This window comes from Chanodichthys erythropterus, chromosome 3 (assembly GCF_024489055.1).
Source record: "Chanodichthys erythropterus isolate Z2021 chromosome 3, ASM2448905v1, whole genome shotgun sequence".
In the NCBI taxonomy this organism is placed as follows: domain Eukaryota; kingdom Metazoa; phylum Chordata; class Actinopteri; order Cypriniformes; family Xenocyprididae; genus Chanodichthys; species Chanodichthys erythropterus.
Window position 1 is genome coordinate 44797015 of NC_090223.1, and position 26039 is coordinate 44823053.

Genomic DNA, 26039 nt, shown 5'->3' on the forward strand with positions numbered 1-26039 from the left:
ACAGTACATCAGATTTCACTTATCACGTGAAGAAAGTAAAGAGGTGGTCACACTGCACTTTTCGTTCCATTGACTTCCATTCAAACGCATGCGAATTCATCGGACCAGAAACGCAAAACTGCATTCCAAAGTTCAAGTTTGGTGAGCTCTGACATGTGAATTCGCATTACGTGAAAACGTGTGACCAGTAGAAGATCGATACATCACGGCGTGACCTCTTGGCTGAATTAAAATACTGATATTTTTGCAGTACAATCAAGGCGAGTAGAATGTATATTTTTACATATAGTACTATTTGTTATATGTTGAATTCATGTTTAATAAACAGATGCAGCACAGAGTACCGTGACATCATATCACGACCGTTGCAGTGTCTGAAATAATTTTGCATGCTTGAAGTCTAGTGTGACCGCAGCTTAAGCAGAGATGTCTGACAGGACGGTGGCAGAGGATTTGGTGCACAACAGATCCTGAGCATCACTGACAAATATCTTATCTTGTAAAATGTGTGGTCAGTACCACTGCTCTCTATACACAGAGTACACGTGATCGCAAATTGGAAAGTGAAAGTAAAAAAAGCAGCATGCATTCAAAAGCGATTTCAATACCACGCATATTTATAGCAGCTCACTGATGGCCGCAAATAATATACAATATAATTACCCAACTATGTAATTGTGAGAGAGCGCAAAAGCTTTGAAATATGTTTTTTTCCATCACTATGTTCCTTTAGGGGCTCCGTAGAATGCATCATTTACTTTACGAAAGTATTCACTTCGGGCACATCCCTAATATATATACACAACTGTTAGTTCTGGTCCTCAAGTGTGATTGGCTGAGAGCCAGAGGAGTCGTCAGAGGAGCAAACCCACTGTAATTTTACAAATACTACTGTTAATGTACATCCTGCTAAACATCATTTGTGTTCATTGAAATAAAGTCAGTCATTCAGGTTTGAAACGACATGAGGGTGAACAAACGGTGACAAAAACTTACTTTATCAGGTGAACTCATTTTAAGAAAGTTTGTACATCTGCAACTTGTCATTCGATAATCAGATATTGGTGCGCATGCAGAAAAATCAGTAAAGAGTTTCCAGTAAGTCATGCACGAATGAGCTGAAGTGTCTTCGCTGCCTCCACAGCTTTCAGTCTCTATAGGATGAGTGAAAGGCCCCGGTGAGGGGAAGTGTATGTTTGCTCTGTTAAATTGGGCTCTATCTCAGAGGCTCCAATTATGCTGGAGCCAGTACAGTGGGAAAGCCGAGCCATCAGAGGGGGAGGCTTCACATCTGCTGGGGCAGAGCAGGCAGAGCTGACGAGAGCATCAGGAACGCTTTAGACAGCACACTCGCGCTCTCTCACTCTCCATCAGCTATTCGCCGGCGCATGATCAAAGCTCCCCAGCCACCGCTGTGCATCTTAAGAATGCACATTCATTTTAGGGGCGATGGGAGAGACAAGGCAGGGGGAAGAAAAGAGAGAGTAAGAATGACAGGGAAAGACCAGAAGATGATGGACGGAGACAAGGCACAGAGAACAAAATAAAAAGAAGGAGTGGGGGTGAGAGAGAGAGAGAGATGGAAGAAGTGGAGTGGAATAAAAAGGTAGAGAGCACACACACACACACACACACACACACACACACACACACACACACACACACAGGTTTGTTTTGCTATCAAAGTGAGGACATTCCATAGGCGTAATGGTTTTTATACTGTACAAACTGTACATTCTATTCCCCTACTCTACCCCTTCTCCTAAACCTACCCATTACAGAAAACTTTCTGCATTTACATTTTTAAACATTGTTTAGTATGTTTTAAAGCTATAAAAATCATGAGGACTCATGAAATGTCCTCATATTTCATGTTTACATCGTAATACCAGTGTAATACCAATGACATTATACAAATTTGTGTCCTCATAAATCACAAAAATGCATGTGCACACACACACACACACACACACACACACACACTATGTTGTAAAGTCAACAGGGTGTTCTGGGAATCCAACGCATACTCACAGGAATATGAGGTAGTGGCACTCGCCCATTAACTTTGGCACTTTCGTGTATCTCACGTCGATGCGGTTTACGATACCTATAAGGTGGGACTCCATCTCTGTAGGGAAAAAAGCACAATGGTATTTTAATACACAATCTGTGTCAATATCCAAAAAACACCATATTTGAAATCATTGTCTTCTACATAACATCTTGATGGTCCAATGGTGGATGATTGCGTAAAGAAATAATTCACCTCAAAAATACAAAAAACAAACACCAATTGTCATTTACTCACCTGTACGACTTTCTTTCATCCATAGAAAACAAAAGGACATGTTTAGCAGAATGTCTAAGCCAGTGTTTGCCTAAAACTATTACAAATCATTTTCGGTAATTGAAAGCTAAAATAAAATATAAATACTGCATGAAAAACTTAAACTTATTTCAGTTAGCAGCCGAGGCAACATTTTCATTGATTTAAGTTGAAGTGCATAAATGACTAAAATAAAAAGCAAAAAAGAAACACTTTACAATAAGGTCCCATTTGTTAACATCAGCTAATGCATTAACTAATACTAATTAACAAGAGCAATATATGGGTCAGTATTTATTCATATTTGTTAATGTTAGTTAAAAATAAAACAAATTAAAATGAAACTTCATGGTAGCTCAGGCCTATTAAATAATATTAATAGATTACAACTTTATAATGTATTAGTAAATGCAACATTGATTAACAATAATAAATGCTTTAGAAGTATTTTTCGCTGTTAACTAATGTAAAACAAACTTAATCTTGTTGTGAAGTGTTACCACAAAAACTAATAAAAATTACAAATTATAAAATTAAAATGAAAACTGATAATATAACATGGAAAGCTAATTATATACTATAAAGAAAAATATTAAATACTTCAATAGCATGTCAAAACTAAAATAACACCAAGCTGCTCTTTTCCATATATTGAAAGTAAATGAGGACCACAGCTGTAAAGCTAAATATTCAGTTACCATTTCAGTCTGTTTAAAGCTATAATATGGCTTTATAAGATATACTTCTGAAGACTTATGGATGATGCTTCGAAGGCACTTTTTTTGTCTTTTTGTAGGCGTGACAGTCCCTGGTCCCTATTCACTTCCATTATATGAAAGAGAGCAGCAGACATTCGGCTAAACATCTCAGATCCATATAACAAAGTCATACAGGTTTGGAATGACAATGAGGGTGAGTAAACAATGGCAATTTTCATTTTTGATCCAACTATGGCTTTAACCGTAGTATCATTTGTCTAATCTCCATAATGTGTCAGTTTGCAAAGCTAGCATTTAGTGAAAGCTTCATCGTTGTGTATTTTGTGATGGTAGGTAAACCTGTGATGAAAAACGTGCTGCACGTCAGTGGTTTTAGCGGAGCTTGCTAAATGCAAATGTTACATCATTACCATGTGTGACTTATAAAGAAATGTCAGTTCTACAGGGAACAAAATGGTGCTGTTGCTTCATAACGACTATGTGCACAAAAGACAGTCCTTGTGTGAGAACAGAACTCAGACTGCAATGCTAAAGTGATTGCAGGTGTTTACGTTTTTGTTGTGGGACTGAAAATGCGAAACTGTCCTCCCCCCTGTCTGGCAGAATCCCTGGGGCAGTGGCAGCAACCGCTTCAGAGCAGAGCATGTTTGGGGTCCTTCACTGACACACGCACAGGGAGCCTTTAATCCCCCAGGGTCCTGCTGTGGACCCCCCTGCATCGCTGCCTGGCAAACAGCTGATAATGGCCTCTAATCTAGCCCACTTCAGACACATGTTTTTGCCCTGATGTGCCTTTAATGTGTTTTTTTTGTAGAACACGGATCACTCATGCCATCTCTGAACTCAGCACACTCCCTGTTGCTGCCTCTCTAGCGAAAACTCCTCTCCAGTCGAAACCCTCTCAAAATGAACATCCAGAACAACAATGTTACTGCTAAACGACAGTCTGACGATGCGGTCACATTTACCGTTGTTCGGCTAATTTTTCGAGGGAAAATTCGACGCGAGGACGAACGATTTTCCCACACAGATTTCGCAAAGGGTTCAAGTTGATCACGTGGATTCGCTGACCTGGGGTGCGTTTCCAGAAACTATGTAACTCACTATTTAACTACCATAGTACAATGTATCGTTGGAGACTAGAACTAGCTAGTCACAACTGTTTCCCAAAACCATAGCAACTTTGTCACACATCCCTGTATGAACATCGTTGTTTACTATGGTTGTTGACGTCAAGCAGGTCGTGAAGGAATCCGCTTGTTAAGTTTCTGATCCAAGCCTCAACTTGTTTCACTTGAATGCTATCAACGGCCATTTATGAGCGCTGTTAATTCATATTAAACATCAAACATTTTAAATACTTACAGTCTACACAACAGTCTTTGTGCTCACAGCGTCACAGACATAAATATTTTAACGATTTATAAAAGATCAATCTCGAATAGGCATCTGGAATTTTGGTATGGAGATAAAGGTTATGATTATACTTTTTTGTAGTATTACACCACATCGTGTGTGTGTATGTTAGCACCATTCGTTGTTTTTCTTGTGGTATGAGATAGAGCGTTTGGACCCGGAAGCGCTGCCGTCAGACTTAACCGAATAAATTCAGCATATGATGACTGCTTTGCTATTTTTGTTCTCCTTTATGTTGCTTTATTTCCATTTGTTTTATTCAAATTACGGGTTCCCTCTCACATCACGCCTGGGTTTCACGCCATACTAGAGAAAGCTCACACATACGTGCACTTCTTAATGCCACTTTAATTCTCTTGACAATCTAAAAGATGTAAAATGAAATTTGTATAAACACTCCTGGGTAAAGAAAATGGGCCAAGCCCAAAATGGCTAAACAGTAAGATACAGTCTTAACCACAAATTACTGGTCAGAAAATTAGCACAATTTAAGCAAATGCACTACTTTAAAAGCCATTGCTGTCCCAGGAAAAACATCAAAGATAGAATTAAGCTTTTGGCAGAATATGGGAAATTGTGTGTGAAGTGATGCATCACAATGAAGCACAAGTTGAATGGTGATGCTCCAGAGCAGTGTCTTTGAAAATCTGCTGAGAAATATAATAATAAATGCATCTCTACCACAGTGAAGAATGGCGGAAGAGGTGTCAATATGTGAGGAGCCTTTTTAGCTGCTGGTACTGGTGAGTTACTTCACTGTGAAAAGTCTTTTAATGTTTTGGAGTGCAGAAGAATATTGCAGAATGGCTTACTTCTCACAAATTAAAAGTTATCTAAAGAGAAATAATCAGATGTTATTTTTCATCAAGATAAAGGCCCCTGCTCAAAATGCAAAGACAACCAAGAAGCGGCCTAAGAAGTCCATCAGGCTCATGTTTTGGCCTGGTCAGAGTACAGATTTGAACCCTGAAGTGAATATTTGGTCTCACATTAAACTCAAACTGGGAGACATTTTTCAACTATTCATGAACTGTTTGAAGCCATTAACATTGAGTGGAACAAAACTGACTCTTCTTCCTGTAAAAAGCTGCCTGCAAGTTTACCCACGTGGCTTAAACGTTTAAAGAAAACAAGGCTATTCCATGCTAAGTTACTTTATCTACAGTATTTGTGCAATTCCTGCAAATTTCATGACTTGTGATTTGTGAAATTAAAATTAAGACAATTTACAAGACCACTTTTTTGCCCAGGAGTGTATAAATAGATTGAAAGATACAGAATACACAGCATGTTAGCTTGCTTATTTTACGAAGTACATGATCTGTTTAAGTGTGAGAATATATGCTGGTCGAGAGCTGTAGTTCCAACCACACAACTTTGCGATGCTGTTTTGCGAATGTCTGTTGGAACTAAAGTTTTGGGAAATGCTGAATCATTGAACTATGTTGGTAACGACGAAACTTGCGTTGGTTAATGATGCTTTTTGGTTTGAAAGTGACATCTGTGTGAGCTGTGCTTTGTACATCTCTACACTGTTGACAATCTTTTTCAGCCACTACATTTTACTAATGTGACTGCTCCTTGACAGGGAATGAGAATTGGCTGCATTAGGGAGTTGAAAAGTACACATTTTTAAAAGCTTTACGTGTATTACCACTTCCGCGTAAATGGAGGGAAAATCATTTCATATCACAATATTTTCTCCAGCCGACCATGCCCTCTCGTGTCAGCCATTTAATTGCATGAAGCCGAAAATATTTTGGTAGCCATGCAATGAGTACACAAATTTGATTACACCTAAGGCCAAAGCGCTGTTTATTCTTTTATGAGCTCTTATTTTCAGGCCTTGTTTGTTTTCAATATTTCATTTCCTGTTCCCTTCTGTAACCTGCTTGTGTGGAGAACAACGTGAAGGCCATTTCCTTTGTTTTCAGGGAAAGTTAATTTGAAGGAAAACAAGTCAATGCCTTCAAATTACAGCCTGCAGCGCCTCATACCTCCCAATTTGAAGCTCTATAATTAGCATAAGTAATGACATTTAGAAGCTTTCATTGGTGTGGATAATGAGCAGATGGTCCTCCTCAGAGGAGAGCAGATTTGTTTCTGTTCCCAGAGCAGAGCTGGGGGAAAATGGCACTAATTCTGCATGCACAAGACACTGCTCTGAGACCAGCCTCCACTAACAGCTGCCAATGACATGTAATATTGAGCTTTGCCTGCGCATCTTCCTTTCGATTGTCGAAATATCTGTGCTTTTGCAGAACTGGCTACAAGTTTCTTGGAGGAAGAAAATCCTGCTAAATTGACTCGGGACGGTGTGGTGAAATTGAATCGCTCTAAGCTCTCGGATGGAATGTTCCGCCAGCTTGCGGTGGTGAGAATGGATCTGTGTGTATTTTTGTGTCTATAGATGTGTACGTACACACTGCTGTCGGTCAGGGAGAGTGTGTCTGCATCACTGGACATGCTCTGCTGCTCGCTGTCGTTGGCACTGGTGGCGGGAGCCAGCGCGTAGCCGGTGTTCACGTAGTACGGATTGATGGGCTCCCTCCATGAAGAGTGTCTGTTGATGAGAAATGGGACAGTGGAGATTCCTGTTAGACACGTGATGAGGAAAACAATACTAGTCATTTCAGTGAAACAACGCATCACATTCATTCATTTCTGAGTATCAGACATAACAGCATATGATGGATTCTCAGCTGATTGAAATTAGTGAATAATCACTGGACTGTTGGTCTCTCAACTTGACCAGTAAGATCATATTTCAATAATGCAATAGACACCAGACTTGAGCATCACCTGCCAGGGGCAACAAATAACAGAGGTACTAATACTACCAACATCAACAAAAAAAGCCAGGGAAAGTAATCATAAATGCAACATGCGATATTTAGATATTAAATAAAATGAATGAATAATTAAAATGACAATGATGAATAAGTTCCTGTCAATCATGAACAATGAATAATACTGTAAATAAATACAGAAATCAATCTCACATAAAGATATTAAGCCAATGAGTTATTTTGAATATTCAATTTAATTATTTCCTCATAAGCTCATGTACACCAATATCAATCTTTTGTGAAGGCTTACTTGTTCTTTTTAGGCCCATTAAAACAAATGATTTTAAAATTAATATTGTTTTGTGCTTGTTTAACCAATAGTAATCTAAACAACAGCTATAGTATTTTTATAGTATTTGCTCTCTATGAGCAGAGAGCTTACGAACAACATGTAATGGCGGAGCTCCTAAAAATTACAAACATACAAACACAAACAAGGATTGGTATCAGAGTATACAAAAATGTATCAGCTGTAAAAACCTGATTGGCTCATCCTTATATCATGCAATTATAATTACATACAAAAATATCTTCATAAAGACAGCACCGTGCCCTACCAGATCTGGCCTTATTCTTGAAGATAAAATCCTTTAACAAAAGGACTTGCCTTCTATTAATGATATCTAATAAACTAATTAAGAGTTTCATCATCTAATTAACCTTAAACATTTCCAAAATTAGGTTTCAGTTGGGTGGAGGCAACATACAGACTATGAAATTGTCAGAAAACCAAATTATCTTGCAATTAGTTAAAGCCGACAAAGAACAACAACAACATGCCACACAGTTGAGGACATCTTGTCATGCGAAAACTGCAGCATGAATAAGTGCAACACTGCTTAGGTGCTCATAAAATATAACCTGGTTAACGCCATTTGTCCTAGCTACAAGGTTCATACACATTTTCCATTTCAAAATTCCATTCTTTTCCAGACTCAAATTTTTCAAACCTCTCTGTAGATTTTTTTCAGCATTAAATTTAGTATATAGCACAGTCATCATTTGTTTTCTCAAAAGTGTTAACACGCAATACCATCAGAATAAACCTAAAACGCTTTTATAACTTGCATATATTCACCTCTGACAAATTGGTGTGACACTGTAAATGTTTAATGTGGCACAAACAACAAAGTACAGTCTGAATTAAATGATTGTTTACTCCTTTATTTGTTGCTGGTTTGAGTGGCAATTGAGTAAACATTCATCTTTTAGTGAAGTTCAAAAGAGACCCGCTTAAAGTAAAGAGAAATACTTTTGAATGAAAATGTGCGCCTTGAATTCATTCAGTTGTGTTCAAGAATCACTGTATGATCTTGAAACTTTTACCAAGAAAACACGTATTTTTAAAAATTATTAATTTTATATTTTAAGAAACTGAAAAGGGGCTATACTTTGGAAAATCTCTTTTCTATACTGATATTTTCCATAAAAACAATTTAAAAAACAAAAACTGTATTTTGTCACAGAATTACCTTTTTTTTAAAATCATAATCAGTTACTGAACAGAATTCCCAAATAGGGGTGGGCAATATACACCAGTAGAAACTGGTAAAAATTTGACAACCGGTAAAGATTTTGGACTATCGTCTCAATCGCGGTTATGCTCACGTGAGGTTGCTGTGTTGCGCCATCACAAAAGCTTATCACTTGCATGCGTTTTTAAGCATTGCAGTTTAACAACAAGTGATTTTAAACCGTTAAAGCGCAATTAGCAGCGAAAGAGAACTAATTTCAGCACATGCGTGCGCTCTGAGTAGGGCTGGGTACCGAACTCGATACTTTTTAGGTACCGATCGAACTGCCTCGATACTACCGAGTATCGAAAAGTGTCTTGTCATTCGGTACCAAATTTCGGTACCTCAGAATGGAGCCGAGTAGAGGGGCGGAGAAATGCTTTCGCTGTCTCGTTGAGGAGCAAGTAACGTTGCGCTACATTATTATTTATATCTAAATATATAAAACTATACGCGCGAGAGAGACCATATGTGCGAGAGGGCGAGTGAATCAACGGTTTCGTTTTCAGTTTATCTCCGAATGGACGGGTGAGAAACGGCTGTTTATGTGAGCAGCCGGTTCACTACAGATACTGTTAACAGAAAACAAAAGTGTCGCACTGCCTGCAGAAACAGCGGAACGCGCAATGTTTTTTAGACTAGTTATGGACAGGTACAACACACAGCAGCTTTACATCAGCGTTCGTCCCTCAAGTCTATGGAAACACGCGACCGGTTCGTGACAGGCTCGTTCACCTGCACGAGCACAGGCTCTGCCTCTGGCTCCAGAACGCGAACATTCTGCTGAAAAAGGGGTATCAGCGTCCTCCTGATACTGCGGATAATCTGCGGGTCGGGCCAAGTAATAAAAAAATAACATTCAAATTAATTGCGGGTGGATGAGAGATGAATCATTAATGTGTTGATTTTAATAAAGACACAGAACTCTTATTTCAACGAACTTGCGTCACTCTCACTTCCGCTTTGATCTTGTTAATAATAATTAATTTTTTGAAGAAGAACAATTGCTGAGTGATTTAAAAAGAGCCTCACATACTGAATTTTTGCATTGAAAACTAAACTTTATTAAAACTATTTGCACTGATTTATTGTGTTGGGTAAATTTAGTTAATTTGTGCTTTTTTTATTCCCCGCAGTGGCTCAGGAGATGAGTCTTTGAGTCAAAATTAAAATATAAAACCAAATATTTTTTTTTTGAGGTTATGTAATCTTGTTTAAACAGATTTTATAAAATTGGTTTCGAAAAAGGTATCGTTTAGGTATCGGTATCGAAGTCAAGGTATCGGTATCGTCTCGGTATCGAAAATTTTTGAACGATACCCAGCCCTAGCTCTGAGAGACGGTTTCTCAGCGCTGTCTGAAGACTGAGTGCTAACTGGGCTTGAACACTTAAATACACATGCAAATACATGGTCACTTTGACACATGGGTAAGTCAACAGAGCCATATGTCTTAAGTGAAGGTACAGTTAGTGAAAGAAAGACAAGGCTTGTATAATGGATCAGTGCAGTCAGTCTTAGGGGCCGTTCACATATTGAGTCTTTTGCGCGTGCAAATTCGTTATTTCCAGTGTAGCCGCACGGCAGTCGTGCTCATAACGGAAGCGACGCAACAAGTCGTTTCACTTGGCAGCCATCTTTGAAACGCCTCTCGGGCATGCAAGTTCAACTCCTAACTCTTTGAATGGGGGAACATCAAATTCTCCAAAGCTGTTTGCCAAGCTTTCGATTAAATTTCATATTTGAAATCACCAATGAAATCTGACAACAACTGTCTCATAAATTGTGTTATCTAAACGCTTGAATCATGACACAAAAAACAAAAAACAAAAAAAAAACAGTATTTTTCAGGCTGGATCAAGCTAATGCGCAGACCTAAATTTCGGAGGCACGCGTCTGACTGTTTCTATAGAAACCGGTGCTTGTAACAGCCGCCGCAGTGACGCGATGACTTTACCAGTCAGCGATTGGCTCTTATTTAGAAGGCGGGACTTATTCTGCCATATTGCACATTGCACTTTGAGTGACACGTCTTGTGTTATACTATAGTCCTTGTATAAAAATACTCGTATCGTGATATCAGATCTTGGTCATATCACCCACCCACCCCTATTCCCAAATTATTGTTTTTGATTTGCCACAATTTGTAACACTCTGGTCAGCTTCGTAGAAGCAGTACACGACTCTTGAGCTACATTTGCCACCACCACATTGTCCAACTGATAAGAGCTGCCATTTCTGTTGCATATGAAAAACATCAAACGAAACAAAAGCAGAACGAAACTGCGCTTCTCGTTTGAGCTGTGCAGAGCAGAGAGTTTATCAGCTCTGACCAATATTAGACAGCACAGTACAAGCTCAGAGCAGGTTTACTCGCAGTCCGATCTCGATCAAGCGACACCATTATTACACAGTACTGGGTAATATATCAAATCAATCTGTCAAAGTTTGGCATTTTGTAGTACTGAAGTATGAAAAGTCAAAAGTCTCATGAAAAACAAAACCTTCAAATTGTGACTGAATTGCACCGAAAGCAAGTAAAGAGCGCTCTTTTTATAATCACTAAAGCTGTCAGTCAGCTCAGTATGAAACTATACAACAACGGCACATTTAATAAGGGTAGAATATTTAAAATTTTTCATTTAGGGCCTAAAAATTGTTTTTTTTTTGCATGTTACTGTTATTAATAAATTCATTTTATCTCAATGTCCCTTTAAGGCAAGTCATTTCACTCAGCAGCCATCTTTGAAATGCCTCTCGGGCAGCTATTTCAGTCATGCAGGTACAGCTAATGCTACATAGGACCTAACTATTTCAGCATTGTGGAAAATGTGGACAGAATTGTGGAATCCAGCCATGGAAATTTAATATACTGTGTAACACAATCACAAAATTTGGATAAATAAAACAAATTGTACACAAATGGCACAAATGGCAAACTGTACACAAATGGCAATATGGACTAGCATCTGGGAATATTAAACCGCAATAGAAAAGACTGCTATTTAAACATGAGGTCTGCCTGTTCTGCGTGTCTCTTAGTGAATGAGCAGTGAAGTTTCGTCAACTAGCTACACATAATCAAGCACGCGTAAAGCTTGAGGCGTTTTCAGCATCTGCCATCTCTCATGATCTTCACTTCCAGACTTACTTTGAAATATCATCATATCATATATATGCATAGAAACTCAGAGGTCTTTACTACAACCCACCAAAATAAAAGTATGGTTTAACTCGAAGAATTTACTACTTTAAGTAATAAAAACAATAATGATAATACAATTCTAAAACAACATTTCGTAATAAATTACATAAAAAGGTTTTATTAATTCAATTGATTAAGCATGGTTTTTGATTATTAAAAATATTGAATATTAAAACTAATTAAATTAGAATGTTGGAAAATGTTGAAAAATAAGAAAATAGATTTTGTTGGAAAATAACTATTACACAGGTCCCTATTTCTATCAGTTAATATTATTTTAAATTAATATAATTTTATGGTTCTTTTTATTACTGACTGTGGTAACATTTTACAATAAGGTTCATTAGTTAAACATTAGTTAAAGTATTAACGAACATGAACTAACCATGAGCAATACATTTGTTACTGTATTTACTCATCTTTGTTAACGTTAGTTAATGAAAATACAGTTGTTCATTGTTTGTTCATGTTAGTTCACAGTGCATTAACTAATGTTAACAAGATTTTAATAATGTATTAGTAAATGTTGAAATTAAGATTAACAATGATTAATAAATGCTGTAGAAGTGCAGTTCATTAATAGTTAATTGTAACTAATGTTACCCTGACGGTTTACTCAATTGAGAAAAACCTTAAGACTATATGCCATTGTTTTCATTTAATTTATTTATATCAATATTCATATTTAATTGTAAAATAAATGGGTGTGTTCAAAAATCACATTACTTTTTGCTATGGTACCGAGAATGTCAAAGAAATTCTACTTCCCTTACATAATTTTAATATTAATGACAGCCTTCTCCGCTTCCCTCAGACTGAATTTACCCAGCTAACATACATCATGCCAACCGAGGCATGCAACATAATCCAGGATGGCCAATGTGTGTATGACACAGAGATGACGAAAATAAGAGCAATGTAAAAAAGGTAGTCAAACTGGCAATATGGATTCCTTCTTGGAAGAACAGGTATGATAGAAATCAAAATGCTTCACTAATTATCCACTAATTATACCACATGCATGTCAATTTGAAGCAACCACAAAAGGATCAGGAAGTGTTTTGAATTCTACCAGACAGTATTATTTCAGAATATGGTATTCTCACTGTGTTTATAAGAGTGATACAAGGCTTGTTTATTGTGTGGCACTAGGGAACAGCTAGGCACTGCTTGAACCTCACAAAACGAGACAGAAACATCTCTTTATGACCAGCCTAAGCAGAGGGACAGAAAGAAACAGACAGAGGCAGATATAACGGGAAAAATAGAGTATACGAGAGGGGAGGGGGAGAAGAGAGAGAGAGAGAGAGAGAGACAGAGATAGAGAGACCCAGGCTCTCTGCAGTCTCCAGTGATTATCCCTCACTCTCAACCCATCCACGGTCTTCTAATGATTCAAGCAGCAGCAATGTCAATATTCACCGTATAAGAGATACCCAGAAGCCTTCAGAGACGATCCCGAGCCTTCAGCAGCTCTCTCCACATGCCCAGCATTCCCCATTCCATTTGATTCTCCACAAAACAAAGGCTCTAAAACAGGCAGGGGGCATTTGGAATCTCTGTATCATTACTGCGATTCAAAACGAATCGATCTGCTTCTCTTCCCCTCAATAACATACACATGCCAACATCCAACTGAGCTAACACATTAATTACTGTGACATCTCCTATAAAAAAGAAGAAGAAGAAGAAAAAAAAAAGCAAGCTCTCTCTCTAGAGTAAAAAAATAAAAAAAGCATAGGCACATTAGGATTTAACTGGCTCCCCTTGCAGCCCATTACCACTTAAAAATCCTTGCATCCAAAGCAACTCCACTGGGACAAAAGCACGATGCGCATTTGAAAGGAGCCATTACCTTGGTACAGGTTACATTGCTGTGCCCAAGATTTGTGCACCTCCCCACATTCAGAATAATTATTAGCTCTTTGTCATCCCATTTTACATGTGATCACACAGACTCCAGACTCCTACAGATTAAACCCTCAAAGGCAGCTTTGCACTCAAGAACACAGGTAAAAGAGAGAGGCTGAGATTCAGATTACACTTTACCTCTTAGAGAGCAAAGTATCACACAAAATCAAAGAGAAATCACTGACTGTCTAGTGAATAACTGTCTTCTTTGAGACAGGCATTATCCTGGACATATAAAAATTCCAATTTCTCTCTTGGCAATAAAAACAAACAAGAAAAAACAACACATGGAGACATCTTGACATTCCATATTGACATTAAATGTAGACAGAGTGAAATCAGATGCAACGAAACAGTTAACAACAATTAACAAGAACTAACACCTTGCTTATGATGACAATATTAATCCTAAATATAAGATAATTACAATTAGAATTATTATTCGGGATTCACTGATACTACTATCCTGGCCAATATACTACACCGTAGGGCTAGTCTGAATACCATTTTTTGAGCTTCGAAAGCTCTGTAGTAATCAGCACAGAATATTCGAAGCTTCGACGGGAGGGGGCTGAAGATATTCTTCTCTCTAATAAAGGCATGTATAACGAGTAGAAATATGTTGTGGCCCCTTTAAGAGCTGTCCAGTTGGACTTGAGCACCGCATGTATGCGGCTTATTTCTGTTTTTCTTTTGCTCATTTAAAGTTATTTTCTTTATTAAGTAATGCTGTGGATGGCATAACATTTGAGACGGGCAGTTACATGAGTTTCATGGGGAATAAAGCGGCAGTTGTGAAAAGTCAAATCGCCTCCGTGGAGTCTGTCTGGTATCAATAACTCAAGCTAAGTGAGCTAACGTATCCATATTGTTCCGTACACAATGCATTACAGCAGGAATCTCTGTGTGTCCGTTTGCATTTTGATTATGCCGAGAACACGTTCAGAATTAATAACCTTTTAATAATCTACAGAACAGCACGAGTCGGAAGCGGTGCACGTCACGTGGGCAGGACTTATGCTGCGAGAACGGACACTGCACTATTGATACAAAACACAGGTCTGTTAAGAGCAATACTTTTAAAAAGGTAGCCTAACAATTTTTTGACAAACAAATCGCTCCCAAATCAGAAATGAGCAGCACAGTAATTACTGACACAGTAAAGGGTAGGCTATTTAAATAAAAGAAAAATAAATGAATGGTAATAAATAAAGAACATGCCATACAAAATATCTCACGTTTGAGTTTTAAAAAACTCCTATATTTCGCAGTAGATTCATTTAGATTTATAATAAGGTGGAAAAAAGCTAATACATTTTGTTGCAGGGAACACACAGTAGGCTAACTAGCAAATATATGTATTAAATATAACAAGGTTGGGAGGGTAGAACAACATATTCAAGCACGAATGAGAACCGTTTCGTGAGGGGATCCCAGGTCGGCAAAAACAAAATAAAAATATTCGAATCCCAAATTTAAAAAAACGAATACCAAGCTACCAAACGAATATTCGAATAATCGTTTCCAGCCCTACTGCACTGTAAACCCTAAAGTTGTCATTACTAAAGAAATCAAGTTATCATAACTTAACATTACTTAAAGGATTAGTTCACTTTCAAATAAAATTTTCCTAATAATTTACTACTTCTTAAAGAATACGAAAGTGCGGTTTTGGTGGAAGCACTTGGAAGGTGATCATTTGTTTATATAAAGCATATACATTTACATTTATTTAAAAAATGACTGATTGTTTCGCTAGATAAGACCCTTATTCCTCGTCTGGTATCGTTTAAAGCCCTTTGAAGCTGCACTGAAACTGTAATTTTGACCTTCAACTGTCTGGAGGCTACTGAAGTCCACTATAAGGAGAATAATCCTGCAAAGTTTTCATCAAAAACCTTAATTTCTTTTCGACTGAAGAAAGAAAGACATGGACATCTTTGATGACATGAGGGTGAGTAAATTATCAGGAAAATTTTATTAGAAAGTGAACTAATCCTTTAAAAGGTGCAATATGTAACATTGACAGCTAGCAGTTGAAACAGGTACTGCAGTCCTCACTCCCACCACCTCAGATGCAACGCTAAAGCAGGTTGCCAGATTGAGGAGATGCAAAATGAATGAACACAATTGACAATAGAAAGAGACGAGCCTTAAACTGCAAGTTGATTAGCTAATGCATACATTTGCAATGTTTTTACTACTGAGACTTTTTAAGTTGGGTAGAATCGGTGATCTCTGACCCAGTTCATTTACTGGCTTCCACAGCTGCAATGCGCTGTCTTTTCCACCGACTGGTAACCCGGGGTGTCGAAATACTATTGGGTAAATTGGCAGTGGGCGGGATCACAGACAAAAACAAAAACTCTGAACCGATTTGCCAAATCACGTGCGATAAAATTGCAGATAAATCGCGACATATCGTGCAGCCCTATTTTACAGCATATAGTTTTAAATGAGTTCTTTAAAGAGATCTAATGATATGCAGTCACTGGTTATTGTCTGATACTGTTGCTAATTACTACAAGTACTTTAACTCCGAAAACGCGTATAAATGGATAAAGTTCATTGATGAAATATGGTTAATATGCTGTTAAATCACTATATTTTACTGAAGTTCAGCTATGAAATGTAATGAAACCTTAATAAAGCTGTTGATGTGAAGCAGTAACTTGTTTTAAGGATTTATTGCTTGTTCAATATAAGTAAATTGTGTACTTCTACGTCAGTGTAAGGGATCAGAAACATAAGCGAAAAAAAAATCTATTTTCATACCGATTCCTGCTGGACCAAATTCCTCTTAAAAATGTCTAGCATTAGATTTATATTTTGACCACTGATCTTGGTATAGCCGAGGAATTATTTCCAGACTTAACGATGCACATTACAGACAATCACTGTGGCCTTATTACCAAACTAATTACCAAAGAAACTTCTGAATTCCCTCACTTCCTAGTTTTTGCCAGCAAATAAAAGACATATGACTCTTGAAAAATTTACATGCATGAAACCCTAAAGCATTTACCTAAAAGGCTATTTAAAAAATAAACGTGATGTCTTACTGTACTTCCAGCCAAATACTTCATGTAGGCCTAATGAAAAAATCATTTGAACACAGCCTCACAAATGCATTGCTCCCGCTAATTAAAAACACATCAGGTCCAGAGGCAATGGAACATACGTTGAGCTGGGTGGAATGTGGAGGGAGTTTCTGCGGTTTAACAATATCAATCTGTCACTGGGTCCTTCGTTTTGTCATGTTAAAGCTTTTATTTATAAAAAAAAAAAAGTACCCTTTAACGACATCCAAAAATTAAAATGCTACACAAAGCCCCTCGAATGCTAAACATAAAACTGTCTGGAGAAGATGCGAGTCAAAAGGAGGAAAGGAAGAATATGCTGCAAAACAATCTCAAAGAGAGGCGCATTTCCTTTCAGAACACTCCTGGGGATGTTTCTCATCTTTATACCTCACCTGAACATCTAAAGCTCTGAGGTTTTGGACAGAACAGGGTTACTGCACCATCAACAGATGTCAAGGTTTGTCTCAGACAGTTGAGAGAAAACTGGGTCAACTTCTAGGGGTAGATTTCCGCAATTTTCAATCTCTTTGCGGGAGGAGTGCCAGCAGTGAACACAGTGCAGTTGAGTACATCAGAGCAGCGGAGCACAATGTATGTTTGAGCATTTTACAGAGGCTAAATCAGGCTGTGTAAATCCTCCTCCTGCTCCTCCCTGCCTGCTTAGAATTTAAGCTTTAGCTCAGAGAAGGGGGAAAAACATGTATAAAATCAAAAATTCACATCAAATAATAAAGATAGTTCAGGCTCAGTTTCTGATCGGAAGAGATGCATACAAAGATGTTGTTAAAACGTCACAGTTATACTGTTGACCATTTGTAGTTTTGATACAACTTGGTAAACTATTTATTCTGATTGTTAAGATTAATCTCATCTATTGGTGAGTTGGTGTCTGCATTATTTTGCTAATGTATCTTATAGTCTTGGTTTTATGAAAGCAATAAGCTGCTCAAAGCTGTGCATTACAGTAAACGCAATTAAATCAGTGGCTCTCAACCAGGGGCCCAGGGCCCACTAGGGTCCTCAGCAAACTTCCAAACTTTAGTATAGGGAACACACATTCACCATTAACTACAACTTTTCCCTCAATAAACTCCTAATTTACTGCTTATTAATAGTTAGTAAGGTAGTTTAGGTATTGGGTAGGATTAAGAATAAGGTCATGCAGAATAAGGCATTAATATGAGCTTTATAAGTATTAATAAACAGCCAATATTCTAGTAATAGGCATGCTAATATGCAACTAGTTAAAAGACCATAAAATAAAGTAGTGTTGTCAAAAGTACCGACTTCGGTACCTAGTTTGTACTGAAATTTTAAAAACGTGACGCTTTGAGCGCTGTTGTGCGGATGCGTAAACATCTCTGATTGGCCGTTGTTTTCACGGCTCATCGGATATGTCTGTGATAGGCTTCAATGATCAACGCTGTAAAAACGTTGTAAATAGTCATCAATTAAACTCTTCGCTAAGCGCTTACACAGATACACACGGGAGCGTTTGAAAGCAGGCGTCTATCGCGGATCGGTCCACTGTTAGACGCCTGCTTTCAATCGCTCGCGCTCCCACTTTCAAAACGCTTTCAAATTCAAACACTTCCGTGTGCTTTCAAATGCTCCCACGCGTTGATCATTGTTGCCAATCACAGGCATATCCGATGAGTGCGTCAACACAATAGCCAATCAGAGATGTTTATGAATCCGCTCAACAGCGCTCAAAGCGTCACGTTTTTAAAATTTCAGTACCGATAGGTACCGAAGTCGGTACTTTTGACAACACTAAAATAAAGTGTTACCATTCAACTCCATTCATTAAAGTTTTTGTTTCTTTAATGAACCAGAGTTCTCATTGTCTTGAAAAACCTATATGAGGTAGCCTCACTTTAAAAGTGTGATTTCTTGGAAAAGTCATCCATGTGCATTTTTATAATTGGATAAACATTATTCTAGTTATGCCAAGCTGCAAAATATGTTTATCAGGCAGAAACAGAATACACTGTAAAAAAATATTTTCATGATTTGTTATCAACTAGTGTTGTCACGGTACCAAAATTCCACTAGTCGGTACCAATACCATTAAAATTTTACGGTTCTCGGTACCACGGGAAAATCCATTGGAACTATTTTCACATTTTCAAAATTTCAGTACCAACTTGGTACCCACGTACCGGTACTTTTGACAACACTAATCACAACATTTTTTTCAACCTTCAATAATTAATGTGGCAGGGCTGGACGATTAATCGAAGAGTAATCGAAACCGAAATTCAGAACCTCTAACGGACGTAATTTTCCCACGTCGGTTATTCTGTTTTAATCCTGTAAATACTTTCCCCTTAAAAACATACTACCTTGTTTGTAGTCACGTTGACTCAGCACCCTCCAGTCAGCAGCATGGAAGCAACATGGAGCCTAAAGCCAGGGACACATTTAACGACTAGCTAAAACATTCTAAGACTGTGCTCAACATACAAGCGATTGTTTCCTGCGACTGAAGCAGATTTAAATACTTACACATGGAATTTGAACACCGACTGCAATCGCAGACTGAATGCAACTGGCTGACTGGACACGTTTGAGCGCGATCAGTCATAAGTATCAATTTACATTCATAATCGGCCTTACAATCGTTAAGTGTGTGCGCGGCTTAACTCAAATACAGAGTCAACGCACACAGCGTGCGAGCGGCGATTCCCTAAGTGAGATCACTTTCACTTGCTTCTTCACTAAACTTTGTCAATTGTATGCGTTTTAAAGCTTGCCAGTTTGGACATTCAAGTGATTTTAGACCATCAGATGTGTATCACATGAACACACTGGATAGCCGCTTTATAGTACAAAATGAAGTTGTGCTTGTAAAAAAAAATGAAGCACCTACACTGTTTTTCATGTTTGATTCTGTAAAGCTTCTTGATTTTAAGCTATCAATAGATTTCTAATCTATTGAATAAAGTGCTGTATGACGTGACGTGACTGCAGTGCTACTTTGCAGAGCTCGTGCTAACATTCTCATGCTGTTATGATCAGACGTTTTTCTTATGCTTTCTATAATAAATGCTTGCTGTTTTCTCATTTTTGTTGTGTTTATTTTGTTACTGAGAAGAAAGTGCACGGCACATATTTACATATTCATATAACCGTCACTCTCAGCAGTGTGGGCGGCGTCAGATGTTCATTTACAGTATATCGCTGGTCATGCATTTCGAACTTTGTTTTACCCCCCAAGCGAAGAACGAAAAAGAACTTTGTTTGAAGTATACCGGGGCCTTTATATTGAGCTACTGTGATGCATCATGGCAAACGAACACTCATACTGACAGTAACTGCACATCACATGAAGATCATGCGCACAGAGAGAAGTGCAGAAATTATATCAGAAGTTATATCATATATTTTTCTACATTTGAAGTAACTACTTACAACCCACAGCTTTACAATTAATAGAGAGACGGTATGAAAAATTCACACATGCAATCGCTCTCGCATTAATGCATTTAAATAAATGTCCTAGTACTGTGCTAATTTATCTTTATCTTATTTAAAATGAGCAGAAATCTGTAAGAAATGTTACGACCCATAGATAGATACTGCATAGAACTGCTGAAAGTGAGCACTCTTTCATTAGGAAAAAATATCCCACCTTTATTAGTCAGTACAAACCTTGTCAGTGAACTATGAGGGCAAAAATAAATAAATAATAGTTCATTAATAGTAATCGAGGTAAAATGTTCAATTAATCGAGATTTTGATTTTAGGTCATATCGTTCAGATAACAATATTTTGAGTTCCTGTTGATTAAACCAATCATCTCCAATGTATTAACTTAATTTTTTTTTTTATTTCAATGAACTCAATTTTAAGGCAACTAGGTAACTAAGTTAAACCAGCTATTATTTTTTACAGTGTAACAAAAATATGTAAAAATTCTTATTCCTCATCCAGTAAATCATGAACAACTGAAAAAATCATGGGGCCAACAGTTGGACTAAAATAATAATTTGTCTTTTCAAAATGTTATGTAAGCACTGCAGTCTGGTTGAAATTGCACTAATCTAGTTTTCTTAAGGAATAGTTCCCCCAAAAATAAAAATTCTGTCATTTCCTTTGGCGGAGCAAAAAAAAGAAGATGATATTCTGAAGAATGCTGGTAAACAAACATCTTTAATTACCACTGGCTTCCATTGTACGGACAAAAAAACCTGAGAAGAAATTCATACAGGTTTGGAATGATATGAGGGTGAGCAAATGACAGATTTGTTTTTCTCTTTTCTTTTTTTCTTTGAGTAAACTATCACTTTAAGTCAGACTATCAGAGCTGGATAAGGCTATTTTAGCTCAGCTTTGTCCAGCACGTATTCAAATCGGACTACAATTGACAATTTGGCAGTGTGTACATGCTCTAAAACACAGAGGTCATGTGGCAACACGCATATAATCCATCAAATAGTCAATTATGTAATACATCATGTATAGCTGGACAGATAAAGCTTGTAGCTTGACAGCACAAAAACCTGCTGTAGCTTGATTATAACAGCCCACATAAACGTTTAAAAAAAAACTGTAAAAAGTAGTTTTACCATGGTAAAAGCCTAAAAACACCCAAAACCTGGAGTGCCTTGTTGCTTTGATATCTCATTGTAAAAGCACCTGTCGATATTTGCTTTTAAATCTAGGGCGGAAAGCTTTGTAATCTTCCGCAGAGGCTGTTCAAAGGCCCACATGCACCGCTTTCTATTCCAGCAGGACAAGGATTAAAGTATTTAGCAGTCACATCTCTAAATCCCATTTTGCTCATATGGAGGGACTCGAGGCTCTGATGCATCAAGTGATTTGCTGTAAATTTCACAGCACGGCTTAAAAAACAAAAAACAAAAAAAAAAAAACACCACGTCCTCCAGATTAAACGATGTTGGTGCGACGCACGATATGAAGGAGAAAGATAAAAAGCACAATGGGCCATCACAACTGGTGGTGAGGAATGCCTCGGGAATGTCTGAGCACAAAAAATTCATTACAAAACACAATACCTGAAGCATACATTCCAATACGCTCGCTCGCCGCGCAAACTATGGGTGGTATGAGAGATAGAGATCTAAACGTTCAGAAACACAACAAATCCATACACAGCTATGGACTTCAAAGCGCATTAGATCAGATACATAAATCGCCCCAAAAAGCATCTGTTAAATCTATACCTCAAAACTTTTAGGAGTGTGTGCATTCTTTCTCTCTTTCTCGCAATGCAGTTTCTTCCTTTGTGCACATTCTAAAGAGAAACCATGTTGTGGTTCTCCTGAAGAAACCTTTATTCTGCTGCAAAGCCTGCCATTCAAGAGACACCTGCATGGAGAACACAAAGAGCACCCACTTGCACCAACTCGCAGTAGGCAAAGACAACGCTGCGACCCAGTATCTGTCTTGCTACCTCAGTCGCAGCTACTTAGAGCTTTCTGCCTATACTGCATTCCTCTCATCTCCTGTGGAAGGCTGTGCTTAACTCAGATTCCCTTTTTATCTTTTTCTTCTGACTGCGATTGCACCGCAAGGGGGGGGAAGGGGGATGGAAGAAGGGAGACAGGATTTTCAAAGCTGCAGGGATTTACCTGTACTCACGGTTGTCCTGATATCTTTTACTGCTGGCCACCCGCTGAGGCACGGTTTCCAGGAGCAGCTTCTGGGTCAGCCTGTTGCTGGGAGTGGGGTCACTTTCGGCGTTCTGCTCCTGTTCCTGGTCGCACCTCCATTCCTCGTCTTCTTTCACAGTTGGCAAGTAGCCGGGCAGGACTTTGCCATTCCCTGACACCGAGCTCTGGTCACTGAACAGTTTGGGACTCTCTCCACCCGTCCTAGTGTATTCCAAGTATATGTCGGACTTCAAAAACAAAGGGTAGGTGTTTTCCTCCATCATAGTCTGAATTTCGGTTTGAGCCTGGTCGAACATGGCGGGATCGATGTGAAGCTTCATCACGCAGTCTTTGATGAAACTCTTGGTGGCTGGTTTGATCTGCCTCGACACGATTCCGTTGTTATCCAGGATGTACTTTTTGTAAATGGCTTTCGCGAGCTTCAGCATCTTCTCGTTGCCTTCGTTGTTCTCCTGCTTGCGGAAGCCGCTGCAAGCGAACCAGAAGTCCAGCAAGTCGGCGCAGTCCTCCTGTTTGAGGAAAGTCCTGAACAAGTGAATGCCATCTTGATCGTCCAAAAGCGAGTGCAATGACTCGGCCCACTTCAGGTAGGGTGGCGTCGGGGAAGCGCTGCCCTCTGGCTCGTAGCCCAGATCCAGGTCGGGTCTTCTGGGTGTGGCTATGGAGGCCTCGTTCTTGAGGCTCTCGCACTTGGAGGAGTAAAAACTGTGGCTGTACTGCCGTCCATCGCTGGACACCAGGTCGCCCTCCTCCCCAGGGACAGGGGGTCTGGGGGCATCCTCAGTGAAGCTGCCGCCCAGGTCTGCCAGATAACACGCCTTCTCGTTTATGCTCATGCTCACAGTGTCCCTGCACCCTGTCCCAGTACAGCCCACAAGGCAGAAAGTTTATATCCAGACTTCTATTAATGCCACTGCGAAAGAATTCCTCCTAAAAGAGAAGAGAGAGAGAGAGGCATGGGAAAAACATTCAATAAGGCTCAACATGCAGCAAAGTAAAACAGTGTAAAACCATAGTGCTGCTAATAAACAACAATCAAACAAATATCTATACAAAAAAAAGAGAATAACATTAAGGAAACAAAAAAGTTCTCAGTATACTGGATTTTGTATGAAAATGTAAACACTATGACCTGCTGTGCTGCAGATATATGAGGTAAAATTATCATTTTAAAAACAATATTCAAAACAATAGTGCTGCTAATAAACAACAATCAAACATATCAGTAATAAAAAGAGAATAACATTAAGGAAACAAAAAAGTTCTCAGTATACTGGATTTTGTGTGAAAATGTAAACACTATGACCTGCTGTGCTGCAGATATATGAGGTAAAATTATCATTTTTGTATCATAATTGAGCAAAAGCAAACTTCAGTGCATTGCATAAAGCATTAAAAGAGGTTACACTTCATTTTTAAGGTGTCCTCAGAGTATAAATAGTCTGGTAACATTAATTAAAGTGTATGTACGTATGTTATAGTGCATACCTGTACTGTTATTACAAGAGTAGTGCACGTAACGTGCAACAAAGACACTGTAAAAAAGTGTTACCGTACAATACCTGAACATTTCCAATGCTAGAGATATTACACTGGAATGATGGCTCGAGCAGTACACCTTTTGTACCATCTAAGTTTAATTAAACACCGCAGTGCTCTTCAACCCCCATCAAACTTACAGTGGCCTCGCTCAGGCATCTATCTTAAAGCAAAGATAGTGCAAAAGGGCAGCCATCATGGCACAAACACTCCTGAACTCACCTGTGACACGCTTTATGACACCGACCGACCATAAATCCAACACTTTCAAGCTCCGACCTTAAAACCTGTGACTGCCTGCCAACTACAATCCGTCTGATGTTCTTGATAAAGCGAGCGAAGGAGGAAAGAAACCTCGAGCTTTCCTAGTCAGTAAGTTTAACAGCGCGAACTTCAATGGCGATGAGCTAGCAGGCTAATCCAGGCACAAGACGCGAATTCATAAACATTTTAACGCACACAAACGCCGTTATTCAAAAACAAAGCCCAGCTAAACACTACGAGTAAAGGAGCTAGGTTCAAAACAAAACAAGCTGTGATAACTTAGAAACGTTAGAACGTCAACCGCATCAAAGAACGTAACGCGCGAGGAGAGGAAGTACGTGCGGCGCGAGACCTTCCCGAACAAGTGAGCATAGACGGTGAAAAACACTTTCACCATCTTTGAGTGCACGAGCCGACATTTCTAGTGGGCTTGTTGTGCTGATCCACTCCACGGTTCTGACTCAACTAGTGTGAGAACACGTTGTCACAGCCATCTTACAAACGCCAATATATCCGATCATCCCACTTATGCACGGGGGGGAAAAAAACGGCCATCTAAAAAGGGATCGCGTTCGCTCGCGCTGCGTTTTTCCTTCGCTGACGACATTACAACACCCCTTTCGCTGCCCTCGCGATCTGCTTTGAAGTGAGCCCCACATTCATCGCATTCATGTCTCGGCCTCAGCAGCAGCAGGAGCAGGAGCGGATGGGGGAGGGGAAAGTAAGAAACAAACTCCATACACACACATACACACACACAGCCAGGCCCTTCCGCAGCCCAGGGACTAGTGTGCAACTTTGCAACACTGATTTTCGCACTCCAACACGCGCCGATGAACCGAGCGCGAGAGCTTTGTAAGCGCGCGCTCGACCTAGCAGAGGATTCGAGCACGAGCAGCGAAAAGCGACGGTGCATTTCATCTCTCTCTCTCCCTCTCTCCGCTACCGCAAACCCCCATTACACCCAAGCCAGGAGGAGGAAAAAAGTGCTCCGTACTGTACCTGTGAGAACCTACTTTCCGTTTTCGAGCGCATCGGGAATAGCGTTGTATGCGGCGAGATATGAATCGTGTCATCGATGCGGATCTCGGAGTTTAAAAATAACAAAGAAAACAGTCGCTTCTCCACCTCTCCATGGCTGTCTCTCACACTCCTGTGCCCGTGTGCGAGTGAGGGAGCGAGTGAGTGAGTGAGAGAGGAGCAGGAGATGTGAGCGCCGCGCACGGCCAGAAATCACACTGCCGCCTGGAGAAGAAAAAAAAAAAAAAGCCAAGGCGAGGAAACCCTGGAGTGTGAAGAAGAGCGCATTCACTGCACTGTAAAGGTGCTCTCAGTGATGTTTGCTAGTGGAGGTAAACAGTGCTTTGAGGAATATGATTAAAACGACATACTCATGATAGCAGTCTTCTAGAAAACGCTGTTTGTTCTACAATGAGCAGGTCCGCCCCCTCATGGACGCCGCCATGTTGACATCACATGACCAGCCGTGTCACACGTTTGACCAGTACTACTAGTGTATTTTCACTTACAATCATCAGTGCTGATTTAAACTAAACAAGCAGACCAAATAACGTT

At 39.1% G+C, this 26039-nt stretch overlaps 1 protein-coding gene across 4 annotated transcripts in view; it reads right to left on the reverse strand.

Moving 5' to 3' along the window:
* Nucleotides 1-25628, reverse strand: part of axin1 (axin 1) — a 44667-nt gene extending 19039 nt beyond the window's left edge. For 2 of the 4 annotated variants that reach the window (XM_067382469.1, XM_067382465.1), the window contains exons 1-4: nt 25467-25628; nt 22620-23591; nt 6884-7024; nt 2032-2128 (exon numbers count right to left, since the gene is read on the reverse strand). In XM_067382469.1, the coding sequence (XP_067238570.1) occupies nt 2032-2128; nt 6884-7024; nt 22620-23497 (1116 nt within the window). In that variant the 5' untranslated portion in view covers nt 23498-23591; nt 25467-25628. Of the gene's footprint in view, nt 1-2031; nt 2129-6883; nt 7025-22619; nt 23592-24422; nt 25421-25466 lie in introns of those variants that run through there. The other 2 variants (XM_067382467.1, XM_067382466.1) reach the window with 2 other exon arrangements.
* Nucleotides 25629-26039: the final 411 nt, after the last annotated feature.